At 50.7% G+C, this 23,599-nt stretch overlaps 3 protein-coding genes across 4 annotated transcripts; 1 reads left to right on the top strand and 2 right to left on the bottom strand.

Moving 5' to 3' along the window:
• Positions 1 to 2,854: 2,854 nt before the first annotated feature.
• On the bottom strand, positions 2,855 to 5,462 carry LOC116235353 (uncharacterized). The gene is made up of 9 exons (XM_031603442.2): positions 5,308 to 5,462; positions 5,047 to 5,168; positions 4,851 to 4,960; positions 4,464 to 4,666; positions 4,110 to 4,299; positions 3,958 to 3,995; positions 3,737 to 3,860; positions 3,458 to 3,524; positions 2,855 to 3,010 (listed from the first exon to the last, which is right to left on the bottom strand). The coding sequence occupies exons 1-9, from the start codon at positions 5,370 to 5,372 to the stop codon at positions 2,970 to 2,972; spliced, it is 960 nt and encodes a 319-aa protein (XP_031459302.1). The 5' UTR covers positions 5,373 to 5,462; the 3' UTR covers positions 2,855 to 2,969.
• A 77-nt stretch (positions 5,463 to 5,539) lies between these two features.
• SLC51A (solute carrier family 51 member A) lies at positions 5,540 to 8,405 on the top strand. Its single transcript, XM_031603437.2, has 9 exons — positions 5,540 to 6,367; positions 6,527 to 6,621; positions 6,803 to 6,957; positions 7,044 to 7,117; positions 7,193 to 7,351; positions 7,431 to 7,542; positions 7,618 to 7,764; positions 7,895 to 8,000; positions 8,113 to 8,405. The coding sequence occupies exons 1-9, from the start codon at positions 6,183 to 6,185 to the stop codon at positions 8,247 to 8,249; spliced, it is 1,170 nt and encodes a 389-aa protein (XP_031459297.2). The 5' UTR covers positions 5,540 to 6,182; the 3' UTR covers positions 8,250 to 8,405.
• A 1,343-nt stretch (positions 8,406 to 9,748) lies between these two features.
• PCYT1A (phosphate cytidylyltransferase 1A, choline) lies at positions 9,749 to 21,776 on the bottom strand. 2 transcript variants are annotated; one of them, XM_031603440.2, is made up of 8 exons: positions 21,638 to 21,776; positions 19,343 to 19,442; positions 17,176 to 17,292; positions 15,358 to 15,509; positions 14,519 to 14,597; positions 13,642 to 13,784; positions 12,810 to 12,998; positions 9,749 to 12,225 (listed from the first exon to the last, which is right to left on the bottom strand). In XM_031603440.2, the coding sequence occupies exons 2-8, from the start codon at positions 19,356 to 19,358 to the stop codon at positions 12,019 to 12,021; spliced, it is 903 nt and encodes a 300-aa protein (XP_031459300.1). In that variant the 5' UTR covers positions 19,359 to 19,442; positions 21,638 to 21,776; the 3' UTR covers positions 9,749 to 12,018. The 2 variants fall into 2 exon arrangements, with proteins under 2 accessions (XP_031459300.1, XP_031459299.1); XM_031603439.2 differs by having other exon boundaries at positions 21,642 to 21,775.
• Between the last annotated feature and the right edge of the window lie 1,823 nt (positions 21,777 to 23,599).

The following is a 23,599-nucleotide window of genomic DNA, read 5'->3' as shown; positions in this document are numbered from 1 at the left end:
CACGTTTGTTGCAGATACATCTGTGACTTCATTCACAACAACCTGGTGCCTCCAAGCAGGGGTCCTGCAGCAGTGTCACTTTCCCCGAGTGCACAAAGCACCACAACGGTAAACCTCGGGCTGGAGAAGGGGCACAATGCTGGGAAACTGGAGATAACAGCCAGGCTGCCCTGCCAATGTGCTGACGTTCTGGTGTGTGCTGTTCTGCCCTGCAACAGCCCTGCAGCCTGGCACCAGCACCAGGCACGTCCCTGTCCTGTGTGCTTCCCTGGGGATGCACATGCAGCAGGCCCAGGGTGCTTTTTGGTGGGGAAGCTGACTTGGCGTGGAAAAAAAAAAAATGTTTGTGTTTTTGTCTCAACAGCTAAAAAACTTCTGAAGGCAATGGAAAAAGGCTCAGCCTGTTTTCCCATAACCAGGGTCCGGTGTTTGTTTTGATCTCCTGAGGTTTAGTCATAGATGTCACAGCCATAGAGAAGTGGTCGGCAGGGACCAATCCTTTGGCTCTGCTCAGTCTCAGGATTGGCCTTAGGGATGTTGTGTGGGTGCAGCACTTCCCAGCCTCTTTCCCCCCTCCAGCCTCTTTCTCCCCTCCAGGCAGCACTTGTGGATTTTACTGGGTGTGATCACCCCTGCCTTGAGACAGTGCCCTGCTTTGCCTGTGCACATCCCAGCTGCTCAGAGCAGCTGCTTTATTAATTATGCTGAGATGCCAAACGAGCATGTGCCGATGTTCACGCAGAGTCACGCTGCCCACGTTGTGCACGTGCAGTGACAATGTCAGGGCTGGGTGCGTGCTCCCACTGCTGACCCCTTGATGGGGTGGGATGGGCAGAAGCAGCTCTGCCCTTTCCCAAACACTCTGTGTGTGTGCTGGCTCTTGGAGAGAATATTTGCGGGGATGAAGTGTGCCTTTCTATATGCCTCAGCGTTTCCACCTGCGAGTTCCTAATAAGAGACAGACATGTAAGAAAATAAACTCTCAACCAAAAAAAATGCCCCGGAGCCCACGCTTCTACCTCGTCCTTCTCAAAATGCAAACATCAGCAGTTACACGTGATATTTTAGGTGGCCACGAGAGAAAAAAGCCCCTCTGTTTTCCAACAAGGCGCCTTTCTTCAGGGCTGCCCGCAGGAACCCGCTGGTTCTGCTAGGAGTGAGGAGGAAGCAGAACCTCGGTGTGTTTGTTGGCTGCAGTGCTTCCTTTGGACCCCCACACTGGGCCCCTTTGAAGGTGACAAAGCCCATGCCACGCAGAGCACAGCCCTGCTGGATGTTGGTGTTCTGGGAGGAAAAGCAGACAGAGAGGAGCCCGGAGCTGCTCAGCTGATGGTGGAGGCGGAGAGGTTATCGGGTGCCCCATCTGTGGGGCTGGGTTCAAAAGGGAAGGGGTGGCTGGAGCCATCAAAGCTGCTCTGATGGCCTCTGTCCAGCTGCAGAACGGCTCCATCCAGCCCCTGCTCTGCTTCTTCCAGCCACAGCAGGCTGCCCTGCCTCTCACCATCCTCCTCATCTCCCAGCTGGAGATGGTGAAACAGCAGCTGTGTGTGTGTGCTGGGGGCAGTGGGACACCTTTGGGAAAGCCAGCATGGCCAAGTCCTGATTCTGGCCCCTGAGCACTGCTTTGGGAAGCACGATTGAGGTGGGGGTGATAACCAGCCCATGGGGCACACTGCCTTGAGGCACACCCATACTGGCTCTCTGCAGCATGTACACCTTGTATAAGAATCTATATATTATATAAAGTCACATGTACACACACACCTATCTGGATGTGTGTAGCTTTCCTGCTGCCCTACATCCAGTCTGACACTGGAAGCAGCTTTGGGAAGACACCACTGAGCTGTGAGGGGTTCACTCATTCCATGACTTCATTCATTCCATTGGAGCAGCGCACTGAGACTCGTCGTGTGACCTCGAAGGACCGTGGCCCAGGGACATAAATGCATCTGAAACTCCAGCCCTGTCCTACAAAAAGCACTTAGCACAGGCTGTCCCCAGGCATTGAAGCAAATGAGCTGCCTCTGCCCTCCTGCCACAGGGATCGCTTCTCATTTTACAAGTGGGGAAACTGAGGCACGGGAACCCTGTGGGTTTGCAGAGCTTTGGGTTTTGTGTGCACAGGGAGTGCTCCCTGCTGCAAAGCAGAGACGTGAAGTGGGGGTCTGCAGCTCTGCCAAGGGTTCCCACCTCTTGCTCCCTCCAGGCCTGTCTCCTGGGGATGTCTGCTCCCGTCCTGCCTGCTGCCTTCCAGGGGCAATCAGGGAGCTGCACGCCACCCTTATCTGTGGCCACCCATGGGCATGGCTCCAAGGGCACTATCAGTGGTGTGGTTCAGGCCCTGGGGCCCCCACACCTCTGCACTGAGGCCAGCTATGGGGGCACCCTGACTATTGATGCTATGACCGTTGCACGGTGATGCTTTAGGGCTCAGGACCTCTTGCATCCTTCAACCCCACTGCAGCACGCACTCACCACTGCAATGCCACCTTTGCACCAATTCAGGTGTTGCACTGCAAGGCAGATGATGCAGCATTTCTGTTCTGCAGGATCCAGCCCCCATCCTGCTCTAGCCTTCCTCTCTCGGTGGTTTCCTCCCAGCACCCTGGGAAAGCCTTTCCTGTCTCTTTCTCAGTGCTGCAGTCGCCGCGCTTTATTTATTTATCTTGAGCTTTGTCCACCCTCGTGCTTCCAGTGCTTTGTGGGGTGCTGCTGGGATGGTGGTGGGGCTGAGAGGAGACACTGCCCTGAACCCAAAGCCATGGGGTGGGGGCAGCGGTGCTGTGCAGGTGTCACTGGACTCAGCCACATGGACCCTGCAGCACAGTGCAGCTCACAGTCCCAGACAGAAAAGTGCATAGAGGGAAGTGTTTATTGCCTGTTTGTCCAAATGGACCACAGCATGAACACTGGGGTGAATGAGCTGCCTTCCCATGTGTGCCAGCTGCCCTCGGTGTCTGTGATGGTTGTCACTCCTCGGTGTCCTGGTTACTTGGCATGGCACTGGGCTCTGGGAGGGAGATAAAAGCATGGAGAGGAGGGTCCTGAGAGCCAGGTCCTGCTCCAACCACAGCCCAGGGAGCCAGAGGTGGGTGGAAAACCACCCCAGGCAAATATTTCCATTTCCAGAGCTTTTCCAAGTATTGGGGAACGCTGACCCAACAGCTGCGTGGGCAACATCGGCATGGCAAGAGGACTCTGGTGAGCTTGCTTGGGCAGGTTTTCAAGGGCCAAATGGTTTTGTTTAAGGAAAAATGCTAACCCACCAGATAGAACCTTGCCAGCATTGCTGGTGGCCCCTCAGGGCACTACACCCATGGGGCTGAGATTTCCTGAGCTTTCAGGTACTGGGGACCGGTGGGTGAATGGCTGTTCTGGGAGCTCCCTTTTCTTTCTGTGCAGAAGGGTTTTTTGGCAGGCAGGGGGATCCTGCCTGCACCAAGGGATGGATGCTCACCTGCCTTCAGCTCCTGCTCATCCTCCTGGCCTTCACCTGTGGCAGCAGCCTGTGAGGAGAGGGGTGGCTGTGGGGAGAAGGGGTGAGTGATCCTGGGGCCACCACGTGGGGATGGGGGCGGAAACAAGAGAAGCCCCCAGCTGCCCCATCCCATTCATCCCATTGCATTGCGCTCTCCTCAACCATCTCCATGGCTGGGCCAGATGTCAACATGGCATTGCAGGCTTGCTGCGTCCTGCTGACACAGCTGGTGCTGGCTGTGGGATGTAACTGCCCTACCTGCTGGCTCTCCTGCTCCTGGGACGTTGCTGCATCCAGCTGGGGTGATGTCCACACTGCTAGCACCGAGCAGTTCTTGGATGGTGGTGAGCTCATGGAGGAGTTGGTAGTGATGGTCTCAGCACTGATGATGTTGGTCAGAAGCAGCCAGGCACAGCGGGATGGGGACAGTCCCCACAATGCCTGGCAGCTTGGGGCATCACTCTGGGCACCACACTCACCTCGACTTCCATAGGGCACAGCATAGGCAGGTGTAAGCCTGGGGGTGCAGAGTGGCACTGTGTGACCCTCGGGATGGGGATAGCTGGGGACTCAGTGCAGGCTGTGTCACTGACAGGGGATGGAGAGGGGTGATGTGGGTCGGTGTGGGTACCTCCTTGCGCTCAAGTGCCTGCACAGTGGGACTGAGCTGTGTGGAGCATCGATGCATCATGGTGCCATCCGCTGCTCTGGTGCCCTGTGGCCGTGCCCGCTGCCTTGGTGTGCACTGCGCTCGGGTGCCCCAGAAGGCCCAGAGCGTGATGGGGTTCAGGTAGAGGATGGTGAAGAGGGTAACCGCGATTCTACAGAGTGAGTCAGGGACAAACAGCCACGAGCACACCGTGCACCGGGGATATGCACAGCAAAGGGAACAGGCTCCAGCATGCACAGCCCACACGGCACCGCAGGGTGCACGACACATGTGTGCGTGTCAGGGCAAGGCTCTGCCTCCTGGCACCAAGGATACACATCGATCTTCTGCAGGGTGATGGGCTGCAGGGGGCAGAGCAGCGGGAGGAGGATGCAGGACAGCTGCACTGCCACAGATTGGGATGTGGCAACCGTCAACAGGAGGTGGACGCAGCGGTAATAGGAGATGGTGGGACGATGCCGTGGGCGATGCTGGGACCTGATGTTCTGCCTCGGTGCCTGGCAACACTGGCAAAAGTGCTGTGACAGAGGGGTGCTGGCAGTGGGGGCACCCCACTGGGACTAGGGGCACCCAGGGTCTCACTGCCCCCTCTGCACAGCACTGCACACTTGGGTATGCATATGAAGGGTGTAGGGACAGGGGTCTGGGATACGATCAGTGGGGCTGCAGTGTACTGGAGGTGTGCAGCGCTTTGTCCCTTACCTTCTTGCAGCTATCACAGCAAAAGCAGAGGATTTGATGCCAGCAGGAATGGCGGCAGCGCTGCCGCCTCACTGTGCTGCTCCGCTCCAGCACATCCCTCTGGGTCCTTCCTGCAGGTGACACAACGGGGACCCCGCTCCTTCCAGACCTGGGGCCATCCCCTGCTGCCCCATCCCCGTGTATCCGTGTGTCCCACCTGTCCGGAGGAACTCCAGGCTGGAGAAGCTGAATGCCAGCAGGCTGGTGGCAGCCTGGATGAGGAGGATGGTGGTGAAGAAGGGACCCAGTGGCAAGCTGTGCAGGGCCAGCCAGCTGTACCTGCGGGATGGAACGGGGCACAGAGCTGCAGCCAGGGAGCAGGGTGAGCACAGAGCTGATGCTCGACTCCAGCATCCCTGAGATGCTGATGTGAAAGGGCGGCTCTGCCACCTCATGGGTGTTACATGGAGTGGCTTACGGGTATGAGACCAGCAGGTGCAGGACCAGGAGGATGCTGAAAGGAAAGGAATCAAAGAGCTCCATGGCAAGCAGAGCAGCTGCAGGGCCTCACAGGCTGGATTGGATCCCCTTCCCCGGCACCTGTGGCACAACAATCTGTGTTCCACTTCTATGGCAACTACTGCATCCCTGCTACATCCCATGGCAACTTCAGCTTCCTGTTCCAAGTGCTGGGGAATCTTCTGGGGTGTGAGTGCCACTCTGAACTTTGCAGGAGCCCACTGCATACCAGAGCTTGTTTTCCTTGGGGTGCTGGGAGGGCACCAGGAGCGTGAACATGCCCACTGCCCAGGAGGATGCTACAGTCCATTCAGGGCAGGGACACACGGAACCCCAATTCCCAGCTCAGAGTGCCCCCTCCCCAGGCCAGAGCTTTGTCTCTGGGGCTGGTGCTGAGCAGCGGTGCTGAGCAGTACCAGCCCTGCCCTCTAGCGTCATGGTGCTCAGTTAACTGCTGGGAGCTGAGTCCTTGCAAACTTCTCACCTGCTGCCACTTGCCTGCAGAGCCACATGAGTGCCAGGAAGGACAGACAGACACTCAGCCATCTGCCAGACTTCCCACAGCCTAGTGGGCAGAGTGGCACCAGGGTGGCAGGCAGTGTAACACCAGGTCTTGCCCCATTCCTCCTGTACCCCAACAGGAGGACACGTGGTGACCAGGGCACCCAGGCACCATGGAGTGCCCACCCAAGCCCATCTATGGAGAACCCAGCAGGTCCCCCAAGCTCTGGGGACACGCAGGCACGATGGCACATGTCACAGACACTCCTCCCAGGTCGATAACCGTGTGGCCAAGGCACTTTGCGGGGCTGGGCCAGCACCAGGGCCTCACCAATGAGCGCCCAGAGCTGGTTAAACTTGAATGAGACACCGAAGCCTCCCTGCGGTCCCTGCCCTCGGGACTCTGACCCTGTGTGGGGACAGCACAAGGAAACCAAGGCAGCGCTGAGCAGCCCTGCAGCTGCTGACACAGAGCTGGACGGAATGGACCCCACCATGGAGCTGGCAGATGACCCCAGGTGGGTGCCCGGGACCCCCATGCTGCTGGGTTGCTTTGCAGCCCCTTTTTGTAGTGGAATTTTGGGTTATGTGGAGGAATAGGTGATACGAGGGGACTCCTTGGGGCTGGGTATCTCTGTGTCCCTGCTTGCTCTCAGCAGCACTTCCCTTCTCTGCAGGTTCCCTCGGCCGCTGGTGGAGATGCTGATGCGGAACTTCAGCGTGCCGGCCGCATGCTTCTCCCTGCCACCCACCTCCCGGCAGCTGCTGCAGCGTAAGTGTAGGGAGCGGGCAGCGTGGGGGGACTCCTCTCTTGTCCCCTGTGGGAGCAGGATGGGAATGAGGGATGGATGGAGGAGGCAGGCGGCCACTGCTTGGGACTCATTCTGCCTGCCCCAGACAGGGGGGAATAGGATAGGACTCAACAGAACCATGTTCTTTCCCCTCCCTGGCAGAGCTGGACATGGTCCAACTCTCCATCATGGGCCTGGCCACCATCCTGACGCTGGTGTCAGTCGTCATCTATGTGGAAGAAGCCCTCTATATCTATCACAAGACCAGCTGCCCCATCAAGATGAAGACCCTCTGCTGGAGCAGCTCGGCCCCCACAGTGAGCTGAGCCCGGGGGCAGCACTGGGGGTCTGAACCCCCATGGAGATGGGGGACAGCACTGTGCCCAGCACGTGTCTCCTCCAGGTCGTGGCTGTGTTCAGCTGCTTCGGGCTGTGGATCCCACGCTCCATGATGGTGGTGGAGATGGCCACCACGATGTGAGTATGGCCTGAGCTGGGACAGCGGGGCCTGGCTGTTTCTGCCACATTCCTCCTTCTCTTCCTCCTTCCCAGGTACTTTGCCACCTGTTTCTATGTCATGATGATGGTTATGGTGGAGGGCTTCGGGGGGAAGGAGGCCGTGCTCAGCACCCTGAAGGATGTGCCCATGGTGGTGAGCACTGGGCCCTGCTGCTGCTGCTGCCCCTGCTTGCCCCGCATCACCATGAGCAGGTGAGGAAGGGGTGGGACAGGGCTGCTGGGGTGAAACAAGCCCTGGACAGGGAGATGCAACCAACTTCTCCCTCACTAGGAGAAAGCTTCGGCTGCTGATGCTGGGGACCTTCCAGTATGTCTTCCTGAAAACAGCTGCTGTTTTCCTGGGACTGGTCCTGTACACTGATGGGAACTACAACCCTGCTGATGTGAGTGCCTTGGTGGAGGACAGGCAGGGGCATTTGTGACAGGGCAGCCCTGCCAGCTGCTGTCCCTCCCCACAGATCTCAGCAGAGAGTGTGGCACTCTGGATCAACACCGTCATTGGAGCCTCCACCCTCTTCGGGCTGTGGGCACTGGGCATCCTCTTCCGACAGGCACGACTGCATCTGAAGGAGCAGAACATGCAGGCCAAGTTCACCTGCTTCCAGGTAAGCCAGCAGCTTACTGAGCTCTTCTTGGCCAGAGCAAGGCAGTGGGACAAGGGGAAGAGTCAGGCCTAGTTGCTGAGATCAGTGCCTGCTTGTGGGTCCCTGTGACATGTGGTGCTAATGGTTTCAGGTTCTCCTCGTGCTGACAGCACTGCAGCCTGCCATCTTCAGCATCCTGGCCAACAACGGTAACATCGCCTGCTCACCACCCTTCTCCTCCAAGGCCAGGTCACAGCGTGAGTTGGGAGCTCGGGGCACTGGCTCCTGGCCAAGCACCTCCAGCACACAGCAGGGAGTGGATGTGGTTGGTGAAAGCACCTTCAAATAATCTCTGTTTCCTGCTTTCAGAGATGAACATGCAGCTGTTAATCCCACAGACCTTCATCCTGGTGGTGGTGGCACGGATGTATTACCGCAAGCAGGATGACAAGCCGGGCTACCAGCCTGTCAGCATCACAGCCACCAGCAGCAATGCCAAGGTGTGAGCAGAGGAGGGTGCAAAGGCACAGCAAGTCCAGTGTGCTGCCAGCCCAGCCTGGAGCAAAGGCAGGAGAAGAGAAAGGACATTTTGGGATCTGGGAGCAGCCCTCCAGCCTGGGGGGGGTTCTAGGCTGGCACTGAATAAAGATAACTTTGTACAAGTGTTGTGGTGATGGCTGGGATTGGATCTCCTCCTGTCCTTGATGGGCAGGACATGATTTCAGGTGGTGAGGTAGAAGATCACACAGCCTCTTCTCCCTCAAACCATGGCTAAAATGGCAGATGAGGAGAACACATCTGTGCTAGAACTGCAGAAGGTACGTGGCACACAGTGAGTAAAATGATTTTGCATTTATTTGGCTAATCATAGATGCAACAAAACAAAACAAAACCAACTCCAGCACAAGACACAGAGTTGTGCACACAGGGCCATACAGACAAACCAGTACAGTGGACACCAAGTGGGAAGAGCCAGCCTGAGGCACGTGGGGCTGGAAGGGAGAGCACGACCAACTGATGGTCAGAGATGGGCAGATCACAGGTGCTAAGAGCAGAGCTTGCTGCTGAGCACCACCGAAACTTCTCACCCCCCATCACATGGCCCCTGCCCAGCACAACACACAGGGGAAGGGAGGAGTAGGAAAGGCAAAGGTCCCAATTTGTACTTATTCAGCTCATTCATTTGAGGGAAAACCTCTGGCCCACCAGGGGCAGTGGGAAGTGACTCACACTTTTTGCGGGCAGTTGAGCTCAAAGCGAAACTGCTCAGCCAGCAGATACTTCAGTGATCAGTGCTAAGATTGTCCAACTTGACACACTCCTAGCAATAGACCACGACCACCACCAACACATCCTCGTAGGCATCAACACAAGTAGTAGGGCCCAGAAAGCTCATGAGTTTTGGCACATGCAGCACATGGTCAAGGAGCAGAATACGGGACTGGGTGACCTTGTTGAACGGCTCCTTACCTGCAACAGGCAGGAAACCCAACTCTTACAGCTGGGAGCCCTTGTGAGCACATCTTGGAGGGCACAAGGGGAAGATGCAAGGTCTGTTCTTGCTACTGCCAGCCTATTTGCAGCTCCAGCACCCACCTCAGGTTACAAGAACTGGATCCCAATAATCCCAGTAAGTCCCTCTCAGGCAGGACTGTCTCATAGAAGCCGATGCCTCTGGCTTTAGCAGCATTAAATTCCACATAGGACTGCATGTTCTTCAATGCATGCTAGTGAAGTTTTATTTCACCAGTCTGCCTCTTAATTCACACTCAGTTCTCTTCCAGATGCTTCTTTTGAAGAGGGTGGGATAGTTGAGGGGTATATGCAGGACAGCTCCAAAGCAGCAGCACCACATATCTGAGAGAGACAAGATGTTCCTGGAGAACTCTGCTCATGTCCTCTGCCCGAAGACCAAGCTCTGTCTTTATAAGACAGCACTGGGGGTGGAGCCAGCAATTCAAAAGGAAACAAAACTAAAAAGCCAATAAATAAACAAATACTAGTGTAGAATTCAAGTGGCCATTTTAATTTTAGTGCAAGGAGGAAGCAGGGATTATTGGTTATGAGAAACAGTTCTGTTATTCCAAGCTACGTGTAAAATCATGTCTGTCTTCTTACCAAGCACCCCAGGTTGTGCAGACACCAAGGAATATGCAGGGTCTCCATGAGACAAGCCACCATCCGAAACACCATTGTTATCCCAAAGTACAGAACACTGCTGCATAACTTGTGTTTAGAACAGTAGCGAGGTTCTGACACAGCATGGCCTGGCTGGGGAAAGCAAGGTAACATCCAGAGTGAGGGAAGGGTGAAAAAGGGGAGGTGAGAAAGGTGGGGAAGAAAGAACATGGGTGATATAAATGAAGTGCTTTATCACTCATAAACCAGGTGAGTAAAAACTGGCTTGTACCAAGCGACTTTTACTTGCTCTGTATAGCACAAAATCTACAGCAGCCAGCCATGCTCCCAGAGCTGTGCACATCCCTGCTGGAGGACCGAGTAGCAGATCAGGAATCTCCCAAATACTCTCACACAGGCTCTAGCCTCAACAGAAGCACAGAGCAAAGAGATTTCTTTCCTATGAGCTCCCATCAAGCCCTCTGGGCAGTGACAGGAGATCAGCAAGGTAAAAGCTGATGAGCAGCAGCTCGCTCCTTCCCCGGAGCATCCCTGGCAGCACTGCTCAGCCCAGAGCTTGTGGCAGCATTTGGACTCATCTCCTTGCAACCGCTGCTCCCTAAATCCCATGTCCTGCTTGGAAGAGCGCCCTGCAGTATTGCTCCCAGTACTGCAGGAGCACATGGGCTGCTCAGCCCAGCAGCTTCACCCGGACATTTTGCATGTCACAGGCAAACCTGAATGGATAAGCAAGTGGGAAGCAGCAGCCTACTTCCTCTAGCACTGGCTGCCAGGACAGAATGCAGAAGGGGCTCAGTGCATGGGCACGCAGCACATAGAGCTGAGGCCGGGCAGCTCAATGCTCACTACACAAACACAACAGCAGGCATGTTTAAAATCTGAAAAAGCTGCAGCACTCTGAGGCTCTCCGGCCTGCCTTGAGAACAGACTAAAGGGGCACAAATTTGTGCAAGGCAGGGAACTGTCACATAGGACTGTGGCCCTCTGCTGCTGTAAAATGTGCCCTTCATCTGTCCAGCTGCACACACGGACAGTGAGTTGGCTGTACAAGGTCATGTTGTGTCCTTAGAGCAGCAACTTCATGGCACCAGGGTTGAGGACTGCTCCAGCCTCTAGAGCCAGCAACTGAAACACAAACACGCACAGAGCACAGTGTTGAAGGGCTGTTTGGACAGACTCATGACACAGCAGAGACTGAGACAAGGAGCTTCCCAAAGGAGTACACACATTCATTTCCTACCTGGGCTCTCTCACACTGTAGGAAATGCACAGACAAGTGCCCTGAAGCAAAGATTCACTCACTTCCCTCCAACAGCAACCGAAGGCTCAATGTTTAATTTAAAAGATTTAGCAGTCTTGTTAAGACTGGCCGGAAAGGCCTTTCCCCTGCAGCCCTCTGTGCAGTTTTGGAGCTGCAAATACTGCACACTTGCAAGGTGCACTGCTGTGGAGCTGACACTTCTTCCAGGGTGTAGCTCATGCACTCTAAGCCAGCTGCCCCATCCCAGCACACCCCTGCTGTGATACGCTGGCAAGCTCAGCTAAGAGGTACAAGAGCTCTACAGAGTCTGCCAGATGGGTTCCCTATCAGCTCCAGTGCAGCAGAGAGGTCCCTATTTCCTAGCAGCCTCTATGCAAGGCTGCTTCCTGTGTGCTGTTGAGGTACTGCTGGTTGAGGAACTGAGGGGTCTTCCATTTGGCAGTGGCATGAATAATGCCTGGGGGTGGGAGGTATAAGACTGAAGAGCTGGAGGGAAAAAGGGACAGATTGGTCTTACCACTCTCCATCTCCTGCGGAGAGTTTAAAGAGGGGAAAAGAAACCAAAAAGAAGAGCCACACATCGGTGCTATTCTTTGTGTTTTAAAAGACTAGTTTCTTAAAATATAAAAACCATCTTTCCCCTGGAAAACACTAGAACGTAAACAATAAAAAGGGAATATGGGGAGAAGGGAGAGGAGGTTTGAATGTGCTTCCAGGCAGCAGCCCTTGCTAAGAGCAGTGGGTGCCTTCAAGGCCCTACGCTCACCATCAGCCCTGTTCCTATGGCTCTCTTGTTCATTTAGAGTTCCCCCCCCCAGTGGGTCTGGACTTAGGATTCAGCGATTAGCAGTTCGCAGCAAATCCTGGCTGGCAGTTTAATCCTCTTCATCTTCACTGATGTCATAGGTGACTGCAGACTCATTCCTGGAGCGGTTGGCTGGCGAAGAAGGAGGAGTCTTGGTTGAAAAGGGCCAGCGGAAGGAGGGAGATGGGGAGCGGTCATGCGTGGGGCTACTGCTGGGACTCTGCTTCGGGCTGATGGCCTGCAGCATCCGGCCCTTGCCCTCCTTCAGCATGTGTTTCTGGTGATGGAAGTAGAAAGATAGTTAGCATGGCTCAAACAGAGATGGAAATGGATAGTACTAACAGCTTGTGCAGCATTTGGTGCTGCTGAGTCTCTTCAGTGCTTCATGCAATATAAGAACAGAAGGAACCCAAGCTTAGTTCTAGCCTATGGATACTGCATCCAGTTTCACCATTTCCAAGCATCTCCAGAATGAAGTGTGTGTGACATTCAGCCAGCACCACAGCAGAGCCTGGCAAAAACCCATCACTTCAGACCCATCTCATCCCAGTGACAAAGCGACTGTCAATCTCTTGGATGCTCTCTGGCCTGCAGGATGCAAGCCAAGGTTCACAAAACAGCTTTTGGGAAAAAAGGGACTTTTCATGCTCCAGCCATAACTGGCTTTATTCAGCTGGCAGTGGTGAGGGATCTCAGGACACAATGCCCAAGCCTGGGACAGCTTGTCTGGAGAGTGACAACACAGCTAGCACTGTGACAAACCAGAGGCTTCATTCTGCAGAGAGTGGGCTCCAGGGGCCCCATACTGTCTGCCCAGCACTCCCAAAGCTCCTTCCTCCTTTTCACAGAGCAGCTCCTTACCAATGCACCTTCTGGGCCAAACATCTCCAGGAAATTGCCAATGAACTCTCGAGACTTCTCTTCCCACTTCTGAATGAGATCAATACTCTTCTCCTCCACTTTCTGGACAAATTCTTTTGACTTCTCCTCTACGTCCTTCACCCTTTTTTTCACCTTATCCACACGCTCCTGCAGGTGATATTTCTTCTCCTGTTGAGTAAGCGGTGGGTCAGAATACAGCTCACCAGATCTGAGCGGCAACCGCCTCTGTTCTGCTATTACACTGAACTGTTGCTTCTCCACGAGTTTTGACACTTCTCCTTCACTTCAATTATGCTTCTTTCCTAGACTAAATGGCAGACATGCAGTGGGGTTGTGAGATGCTTTGTGGCAGTCACTGGCACAGTCCACAAAGCATGACTAATCCCAGAGATAAGGACTATTTAAGCACAGTGCAAGGAAGAAGCAAATATTTATGAAATATACTGATTAGATTTGAGTGACCTGCTGGAGGTCACTCGTGACATGCCAATACTTTTTACTGGGTGTTCTTAAACAGAGGCAGAATTACATGCCAAATTAAGGCCAAGCAGCCATTACCTCTCATGTTTTATTTTGACTTAGTTGTATTTAAAAAAGCACAGTGTCAGAGCGATAAGAAAAATGTTTACTACTTTATTTCCAACATCAGAAAAGCCTCCTGTGGTGTATTTTGCCTCTGTGCTATGAGCCACTCAGTACAGGAACAGAGCATGTCCTTCCTCCCTAATGAAGCACTGTTACTCCTGCAGCTCCAGGGGGCACCCACAACTTTTCTGAACAAGAAATTATGGTGAAACACACTTCTACTCACGTTTATGAAGCTGACGTTGAGCTCTTTAGCTGTGTAGCCCCGCTGCAGGTTCCGCCTGGCATAAACATCGTAGTCCCGCACGATCCGGGTGATGATATCTGATGTTGAGATCCCCTCAGTCCTCTGTGTTGGTGCAAACATGCCTGAAGGTGGAGAACAGGACTCAGGACAACTGCAGTAAGACACACACTGCCACCTTTATTAGTAAACCACCTCCTCTGCCACGAGCACACTTTCTACCCGTGCTCACACCATTATGTCTGTGCCCTTGTACAATACCACACTCCTCCTTTCTAGACCATGTGAAAGAACTAAGACTCCAGCACATTAAAAATATTTTTTACTGAAATACAAATACATCTTTTAAATAAAAAGCTCCAGTTCTTCACCTCAGCAGGTTTGAAAACTACTGAGTACAATCAAATGCTTTTGGAAGTGTCTGGTCATAAGGACAGAATAAGGAGTACTGCAAATTCACAGGTAGAATTGTAAGCTCTGATGGCTCAGTTTTGATAGCTTAACATCAGCTGCATCCCCACTGAGTTTTACAGCAATCAGCTAGAGGGTCCGCTCTGTGAACTATGTAAGGTTCTCCACTGGTGAGAACCAGTAAGCCAAGTCATTTTCTTTTTCCAAAAGGAGATTGTTAATCACAATAACAAGACTGTACATAAGAATTAATCTGGGATGTGGAACAGTCTTGGCCTCGTGACCTAATACCCAAAACCAACATTTTTCTTTCTGCTCTCACAGCCTCTGAGACAGAGCCTCCTTCCCAGAGGCAAGTCACTTCCCCAGTGTAACCCTGCCAGATAGGAGAAACTCCAACAGATCTTCAACAGGAATCCCACTGCAAAAAATCCCAACTCAGACTCACCTGCTTCTTTTATATGCTTATAAACATCATCACTGCCAGCAGAAGAATAGGGAATATCATCATGTGCAACAAAGTCGATCTGAAAATTAAAAAAGCAATGTAAGAGTCAGCATTTTACTTTGAGCATGAAGACTCCTGCTTTCTGTTGAAGGATGGTAACTTCTTGCTCAATACCTCCACTCAGGGGCATAAGAGAAAACAGCAAGACAGTTTTCTCTCGAAAATCCAAGGCAGAGTTACCCAAGGCCCATGTTATCACTAGCAATCGCCTACTAAAACACATTAGCACACAACAGAGATGTGACTAAGGATGCAGCTGCTTTAAGATCCATAAATAGCTTTTTAATGTCCACAAGGGAAACTGAGCATACTTCCCAGACTCCTCCTCACTTCCCAGAGCAGTTCAACAGATGTCAGAGATTCCTTTCACTTTATCTTAGCTACTGATAGGACAATACAGCTTTCCTGGTCTCCTGTTGCAGGGAAGCTGATGTAGATCTAACGTGGTCCTGCTGAGAGCATGCGGACCAGACAACCTGCAGAAGTTATTCCCACCCTATGTTGTGCTCTCCCCATTGCCTGTTTCACCAGCATCAACTTCTCCTGGAACATGGAACCCTTCTGCCCTCTCAGACTCCTTTACTGTGTCACTATCTGCCAGCTCAGCACATGCTTTCACACAAGATGCCCCACACAGCTCCCATAACCCAACTCATTCCATATTTAAGGATCTTCAGGACAAACAGGTTGCTCAGGCAGAGGTCACCTCCACGGATGAATTCTTGCTGTAAATAGCACCTAATGAAAATTCAAAGCAGGTTAGATGCCATATATATTACCCTATGCTCTGCCAGGAATTCGGGGGTGAGCGTCCACGGTGCATTTCTCACCACTTCATCTACATAGCGGCAGTGCTGCACGGCGTCATACCGCTCGTTTTCATTCATCACCGTGAAGCCCTTGAAGTTATGGGTTAGCTCATCACTGCAGACTGAAGAAAGAGGCACAGAGAAGAGTGATGCTGAGCTACTTACCCCAGTACTTCACTGCAAAAGGATCCCACATACACGTCTGCTAAGTCAGGCAACACCAGATGATGTTAGAGGGTGGCACTTCAAATCTAATTCTTCTAGCCATGGAGCACTAGGAATAGGCAGTGATGACAGAACACTAAACCCTTGGGCAACATTGGGCAGGCTGAACAGAGGGAACTGGCCATTTCTTTGGGGGTTTCTGCACAAGCTGGGGACCTACACCCAAAACTCTCAAGATCTAGAGGCTCCAACACTAACCAACAAGACCAGCCAATACAGAAGACAACTCTCCTGTATGAAATGGCATTACCTGGCAGAAACCTCCTTATTAACCTATCGATGGCTCAGGTCTGGAAACTGGAGCCCATGAAAAAACAACAACAAAATCCCTATGCTTCTGATTTCATGAGCAGCATACTACAAACTGGCACTTGGGAAACAAATGAAAGATTTCACAGAAAATTAAGTTCATTTAATTAAGTTATATGGAAAAGTAAATGAACAACTTTTCATCATCTGCACATAAGGCATTGAAAAGGAAGTAGCTTTATGTGATTATCAGACTCAAAAGTTAAACAAGGCATTACTAGTCTCAGGGTATGGGATGTATTTATATTCCAAACAGATGATAAAGAGCGGGTGAAACTGCTCCCAGCTTGGAGCTAACATTCACTCAGGCTGTGGTCTCTTGTCTCTGTCAGTTCCTGGTGTGAGGGGAGCAGTTCATTGTCCACCCCCTTTACCAGTCACCCGGAGGCAGAGAGCATGATTACAAGCCTTGCTGCACTAATGTGTTAACAGTGTTCCCTGAAGTCATTTTCCTGTATTACGTTCAGCATTTATGTATCCAGCTTGTCCTTCTGCCTGCAAGATTTCTAAGCTCAGAGCATTTTGAAAGTTTCATTAACCATAACAGCCCTCCCCCCCCTTTCCCTTTTCAGACACCACTTGAGCACACATAAAACATTCAGAAGTACCACTGCAAAAAAGCTCTCAGCAGCAAGTGAATCTGTGATAGGGAAACAAATCACATGAAGACATTACAGATGGTCTATCATAAGATTAGAATTTCATTTTGCTTCAAGAAGTTGATGATAGTTGAGAAAACTAGTTACAAGTACTCCCAGCTCCTGCCACCTTAACATCATTATGCAGTCTGATCACAGGTCACATCCTGACAGACAACATGCACAGTGTGACGTGTCTGTAGTAGCACACATCAGAAAGGTGGGTGAGGGTACAGAGGCATTGCATGGACAGATGGCAGCGATTGCAGCAGCCAGAAGAAAGTGTTTCTTCCTTCCTGTCCTGTTCTTAAAAGAGATCTGGCTGATACACCTGGCCACATCTCCTCAGGCAGTCAGGAGTCCATCACAAACTAGAGGAGCCAGATTAGAATAGGTTGATGAGGAACCTTTTCCTTTTGGTACAAGATTCCTTACTGTAGGCATATCTGGCTGTCAACACAGTGCAGTAAGACTTCAACAACAGGGAAGGATTTAAGACAACTGGCTGCAATGACAGCCACTAAGGCCATAAAGACAAAAACCCCATTGTGCCGTCTGTACGCACAACAGCAGAGGTTAACAGTGCTCCTACAAAGTCAACAAGATCACTCCTTACCTCCCACAATGAGGTATGTGTTTGGGAAGAGGTTCTTCGCTTGCATCAAGGCCCGGGCATGTCCAGAGTGAAACAAGTCAAATATTCCATCAGCATAAACCCTGACAGGACGATCCACTGTGCCAAAGAAACAGACAGACAGACATTGATGAGGGTGCCTTCCTGGAGAAGCAGCTGCTGCTCATGCCTGTGTGACCTTCTGAAAAATCACAGACACTTGCAGAAAACTGGCCAAAAAAAACCCCACAGAGCTGAAATATATCCATGCTCAAAGACAGACTAAAAACCTACCACATACCCACTGAAACAAAATGGAGGAAGATCAAGGGAAAGCAAACCCTGAACATCTGCCTCCTGTGGAAATCTAAATGTAACATTAAATTAACTTCTTGCACAGCAAGGAATTACCAAAGGGCCAAAATGTTTTCCAAGCACCTGATTTCCCTTGCCAGACAGGACAGCATCTGAAGACCTTCTCTACATCCTTCTCCCTGCAGCCCACTGCCACAGCTACATCTTGTTAAGGGACCAGACTGTTCTGATTTCCCACCAGCATCATCAGCTCCCCCCCCATCCCACAAAGTGCACGTCTGTATCTGAAAATATATTTGGATACCCAAAGGAAAGCAGATACAATCCTGCTGAGCTACTGGCACTATCAACCTAATCCATAGGCTAATAAGGAAGAAAAAAAGACCACCAGGCCATCTCTCCCAGAATAAACTGCACCTCCTCTCTGAGGTCAGCACAAAGGTAAGTTGAGATAGAGTCGAGACCAGTAACTACCACATAACAGCAGGAGATTCCCAACTTCTGGTGCCTTGGAACCACGCGGGACACCAGCTCTTATTGCTGCTAACAGAAATGTACACATTCTTGGTATCTGACACTTGGAAATGGCCTGCTGCTCTCTGGTTCAAATCATGCAGACTCAGATTGGTGTGAACAGAAGCACATCAAAGCCACAGCAAGAAAGGGGCAGAAGGAAGACTCAGCAGAAGAGCTGAAACCTCATGGGTCTGGGAAGGGCCCTGTATGTGACCAGTGACAGAGCACGGGATGCAGCAAGAGGAAAACTTGATGCAAATGGAGGGACAGCAGGTTCAAGCCAAGCAGAGGAGTCAGTTTGAGGACAGTCTCTTGCAGTCATTTGTCAACAGATCTGCCTCTGTCTGAAGGTGCTGGGAGGCTCCGGAGGGTCAAGGATTTGGAGATCTAAAACTGCAAGAGCTTTCTGTATGTCACAAGAGGGCTGACCCTGACATAGCTTTGCTAAAGTGCAATTATGTTCTGGAAATTGGCTGGGACATCTGTTCCTTTTCCTCTATATCTGCAATAGCTGTAGCCTCTGAGAACAGGCAGAAACAGCAACAAGGAGGTACACACTGTATTTTAGCCACAGCAGACAGAACAGACGTCAAATCAGACACCTTCTTGTGGGTTCCAGAGACTTTCAGCTGGGAAACCAACATGGAGTATGCAAAGCACTGCAGTTACAAAGACTGCAGGAAATTGGTGACAGATCTCAGACTGAGCTGGCTTTTCTTTCAGCATCAGTCTTATAATTAGAAGCGCAGCATTTTTATTATCTTAGGGTCTCTGTAAACGAGAGACCAAGTAAGAGAGCACTCTGTTTGACAAGAGAGGGAAACCATCCCCGATGAAGGGACAGTCCTGTCTCTGCTTCCCCTTGGGGTCTGCAAAGAAAACAGTTTCTCCCAGTTTGTTTTAGTGAACAAAAAGACACAGTCCCATTGTGGGGCTGGCCTGTTTTGTTTAATGACACTGCAGACTACAATGGAACACTCTGGACAAAGGCATCCGTTGGTTCTGAGTGTCCATTTCAGAAGAGATGACTTTTAAAGTGCCTAACTTTAAGTAGCCTCAGGCTAAGTCGTACCAAAAAATGTTCAGGTCTGACAGTAAGCTTTAGCTGTCAGAGGCACAAGGAATATCTAAAACATCAATATTTATTTCAAATAGTCTTATTGGTGAAGGTTCTGCTCCTCACACAGAGGCTCCAATTTCGGTTGGACTGGCAGGCCCAATTACACACAGGAACAATTATCTAATCAACAAAGCATTAACAAAGCATTTGGCTGCAATCATATCTCCCATCCCACATTCAACATTTAAACATTCCCCTTAAAGCCTGGTTCTTACTTACAAGGGGTCCCTCTCATCGCTTCTTCATATGTCACTCTGATGTACGGTTTGCTGTAATCGATTTCCACTTCATCTGAAAATGGAGCTGGCTCCCTCAGTCCCTACACAGACAGAGAAGGTCAGTGGTGAGAATGCAAAGTTGAACACAGCGTAGCAGCAGCAATGCCATTGCAGTGTCCTAGTCACTGAGTGACTCACTGTGTCTCCTCACGACTTGAGCACATGCACTGAAAGACTAATTAGTGCTAAAGCTCCAAACAACCCTGCAAGGTGATTAGCCTCAATTTGAGGGCATGGAAAAAGGGAACTTCAACAAACCTCACCCTCACAGCTCTGCTCATCCAGACAACCACTTTGCTGTGCTTGTGTGTTTGAGAGCTTGTGCTGTGATATACAAATGGTAACAGCTCCTCAATTTGAGTATATGAACGAGCAGAAGAGCAATACCAAGAGCAGAACAAATCCCTAAGGAATCTGTGTACCATTGTTTATTTCTGAGCCATAAGTAACAAGAGACTGACCTCGATCTGCAGCAGAATATATCTTAATGCCATAGGAAAACCTCTCTAATCCACTAGCTTGACCTCAGCTCAAGTCCGAGTACCGTTTCTGGTTTCTGAATGGCAACAAAACATCTGATTTTCCTATAATGGAACAACTCAACTTCCTTCTAACAGGAAGGTGTGAGGCAGCAATGGGTTTCTCCTTCCTAAGCCAGAAGACTAGGAAACAAGCTTGCAGGTCAGTACAATACTTCAAGTAGCAAAAAACTGATCAGCAATTTCCTCTCTGCCTTCCTACCCCACTGTGACATCCTGCCACAGTGCCCAGCACCACTGCAACCAGAGAGACCACTGCTGTGATTGTTAATGTTTACAGTTGTTACAGTGAGACAAGTGAAGTGCACGGAAAAGCAACTGCTGACCATTACATTCAAGCAAACTGATGCTGCTGAAATCCCCATTAACATCAGCATTTACTGAGACCCCCACATTTCACACACCACCTCCCCTGGTGGATCCTTACTGCTAGCTAAGGCCTGTGCCTCTCCTTTCCTCACTGCCATTGTATCTGGGGCTTCTGAATAAAACCAGACTCTGCACTTTGGTCATCAGTAGTGCAATATGAACCTAGGAATAAGAACAAAAAACTACCAAAATTATCAGAGGATCACAGAGAAACACCCTCAGAAGCTCCTGCCAACCTCGCCCTTCCTCCACAAGCACCTACAAGAGTCAGGACACAACTTGATGTGCACAATGCAGCAGTTTATTCATTACTTGTTTTGCATGATTCATATACAGACATTTTATTCCTAACACAGGACACCAAGTTGAAGTGCAAATGATTCCATGGAATAAGCCATACACTTCTCCTTCCCCACCAAAAGATGTGGGGTCTTTAAGAGAAACAGAATGCATTTTGATGAGAGTCATGCAATAGGTCAAGCCTCCATTCCCAATACTTATAATCTGTCAGATGTTCTGGGACAGCACTGAAGTGCTCACTGAATAGCAAAACACTGTTATCAAAGAGAAGAGCTGTAAGACATCACTGTATTTCACCAAGAACTATGACTCCAGAATGATGCAGCAGGATGGAAGCTGCTTCTCACTGAGATACAGAAAAAACAATCAGAGCACACGATACAAAGGAGAGCTTTGGAAGAGGAGCAGAGAAGAGCTGTACAAAGCTCATCATCACAATACCACAACAAGGACAATATTAAGTCAGCTCTTCATACTGACATTAGCTGGGACAAACCCGTATGGAAGAGTCTCTTGTTGCACTAGGAAAATAAAGAAGAGTTATCTTTCCAGTCTCAGATTGGCTGCCTCTGCAGGTATCAAACTCTAAGCCCAGACCCAGGTCCCCTACTTGACACAGACTGCTTTCTGCTAGACACAGGTACTGTTTCTCTGCTTTTCTGGAGTATTTCTCCCACCTGGGTCTGTGAAAAAAAACACCTACACCAAGTGAATGCTTCCTCTTGTAGCACGTGGATACCTATCTGCGTGTCTGCTTGGGAACAGATTAAGTGAGTACAAACAAACTGGACAAACCACAAAAGCAGCTTAGCGACGCTTGCTTCAGATCTAATTTAAGCCTATGTTGTGTGTCATTAGTATGAGCAAAGGAAGATTTCAAACTGGCTTTGCAAGGATAGCTCCTGTCATTTGCTTCTTTCCTCCCCCTTGTTTTCTGAGTCCACAGAAACCCCATCACATTTATCTTCCTGTTGCTCTGACTCCAGAGCCCAACCTCCCCAGCACTCACAGCTCCCATCTCTGCTTACTTACGAATGAGCGCCGGGACATTTTTGCAGGGATTCCATCCAGCTCTGTTGCCCCGTTGGGGCCAGATCCATCTTTTCTCCTCTTTCGGGAATTCAGCCTGGAGGAGGTCGGCGGCTCCATCTTGCCAAGCACGTCCAGTAGAAGCTGCAACAGAGGCAGATAAAAAAAAAAAAGATATATTTTTCAGCTCTTCCAAAGCAAAAAATCAGTCAACAGCAGGCAGAGCATACAGAAGGTCAGCGCAAAGACACAGCCACCTAACAAGGGGCTTAGCCAGTTCTATTTGGCACCAGCTGCCAAGGCTTGACAAACAGTGCCTGGTGGGAATACTGAAAGTCACTTAATGCAACTCAGAGCTGTTCTGCAGAGAGAAGCACACAGCAGTCAGCTGCCTCAATAGAAACTCACACAAGAGTTGCAGTGCAAGTTATAAATCATTAGTACAGGCCAATTGTGCTATTTTAGCCTCTGAAAGGCAACCTAACGATTCAGGCATGTCCAAGGCACACTCAGTCCTCCCCCAGCTCTCATTTTGATGATATTGGATGCAAACATTAAGCAGAAGGATAAGGGAGAGAGGGGAGGAGAAAAGGGGTGCAACCTTTGGCTATACCTCAAATATGACTTGCTGTCTGCTTTGCGTTCTGAGTTGCAGCTCCCCTCACCACCAGCTCACCTCACCTTGTCTCCTCCTGCAGTGGTGACTCAGCTGGTGGCGAAGCAGCTGCCTGTCACATTAAGGCACACTTACTCCTGGCACTCTGTGTACCAGGATGCAACCAGCAGCAGATATGATGAACGGACAGAAAGACAACCTGTTTGGGACGGAAAACGTAACAGCTATCTGCAAGTCAGCTATCCTGGCTTTTGCACTGGGGTCATCGTACACTGCAGCCTTCCCAAAAAGGCCCTGGAGCATTAAGAAGAACAGCTGAAGCAAAGCTATGGGTTTGTAAAAATGCATGACAGCAAACATTTCCTTTTCAGCTGCTGCAGGAGTTAGACACGGCTGCTGCATTTGCAAAGTTTATTAGTAAAGTGCAGCAACGAAGTATTACCACTTTTGCTCGCTCCAAGGGTGCAACTCCCACTGCACCAAACAGCACTTTGGACCTACTTACCCTGAGAGCAGCATGAACCCTCCACCCAGGAATGATGCCTATGTGCATGCCTTTACACCCTAATCACTAGGGCTGTGTGGAATTCAAAGCTTCTCCCCACCCACCTGGAACACGCTAGGTAGGGCAGTGAGAGGTAATTGCCCAGGCAGAGACCCTCTGAGCACCCTTTGTGCTGGTGCTTGGGTCTCTCCAAGTGTTCCTGCTTGGGATGAGCTGAGGCCATCCTTAGTGCTGGCCACTGGGTGAAACTCTGCCCTCCAGCAGCCAGCAAGCTGGGCCTGGTGAAAGAGAGCTGTTAAGAAGCAGATTGAGTGACTGAACTTACTCAAGTGCAGATGACTCTGAGTTAAGGAATGTCCCAAAGGAATTAAATGCATGCAAGAACACAGCTTTTCCCACCAAGCATCACCAAGATGATAGCTTGTGAACAGCGTTAGAGTCAAATGCAGCTGAACTGGTTTGGGGCTATGTGCCCCAAATTGCTATTAGACCTAACGTAATGCACTAAGTTAGGAAAAGAGAATCTTTAGGTGAGTGAGGAGCCAAAAAATACTGGGGACATGACAAAAGTGCCTGTGGAGAGCAGCTGGAAAAGCTGTATCATCTTCCAAAGGGAAGAGAGGAAGGGCGTGTGGCCATTTCACAGCTGCATGAGCCATCCAGTGCTCACCCATAATGTCTGTCAGTTAAGTTTACTGCATTTCCCCTATTCTGGTAATTAACCTTATTTCCTAACAACAGGTAAATACATGGGAATGAGCAAATGCAAACTCAAACAGTTTGCAGCCCAAAGCTCTAAGTCTCCAAACACTTAAGCAAACATTTAACTGGAGCAAGATC

The sequence above is a fragment of the Phasianus colchicus genome, chromosome 10 (genome assembly GCF_987193195.1).
Source record: "Phasianus colchicus chromosome 10, bPhaCol1.hap1.1, whole genome shotgun sequence".
Classification (NCBI taxonomy): Eukaryota; Metazoa; Chordata; class Aves; order Galliformes; family Phasianidae; genus Phasianus; species Phasianus colchicus.
The sequence above is the reverse complement of the archived record's forward strand: the minus strand, read 5'-3'. Positions and strand labels throughout refer to the sequence as shown.

What these genes read in the sequence shown, in the direction of transcription:
- LOC116235353 (XM_031603442.2), bottom strand. Translation starts at nt 5,372, where the DNA reads ATGGAGCTCTTTGATTCCTTTCCTTTCAGCATCCTCCTGGTCCTGCAC. An exon ending in CCTGGAGTTCCTCCGGACAG is followed by an intron (nt 4,961 to 5,046) that starts GTGGGACACACG and finishes TGTCACCTGCAG; the next exon opens with GAAGGACCCAGAGGGATGTG. An exon ending in GCTGTGATAGCTGCAAGAAG is followed by an intron (nt 4,667 to 4,850) that starts GTAAGGGACAAA and finishes CCTCTGTCACAG; the next exon opens with CACTTTTGCCAGTGTTGCCA.
- SLC51A (XM_031603437.2), top strand. Translation starts at nt 6,183, where the DNA reads ATGAGCGCCCAGAGCTGGTTAAACTTGAATGAGACACCGAAGCCTCCC. An exon ending in CCAAGTTCACCTGCTTCCAG is followed by an intron (nt 7,765 to 7,894) that starts GTAAGCCAGCAG and finishes TAATGGTTTCAG; the next exon opens with GTTCTCCTCGTGCTGACAGC. An exon ending in CTCCAAGGCCAGGTCACAGC is followed by an intron (nt 8,001 to 8,112) that starts GTGAGTTGGGAG and finishes TCCTGCTTTCAG; the next exon opens with AGATGAACATGCAGCTGTTA.
- PCYT1A (XM_031603439.2), bottom strand. Translation starts at nt 21,758, where the DNA reads ATGGAGCCGCCGACCTCCTCCAGGCTGAATTCCCGAAAGAGGAGAAAA. An exon ending in AGCGATGAGAGGGACCCCTT is followed by an intron (nt 17,293 to 19,342) that starts GTAAGTAAGAAC and finishes TCTTTGGCACAG; the next exon opens with TGGATCGTCCTGTCAGGGTT. An exon ending in TAAGCATATAAAAGAAGCAG is followed by an intron (nt 13,785 to 14,518) that starts GTGAGTCTGAGT and finishes CTCCACCTTCAG; the next exon opens with GCATGTTTGCACCAACACAG.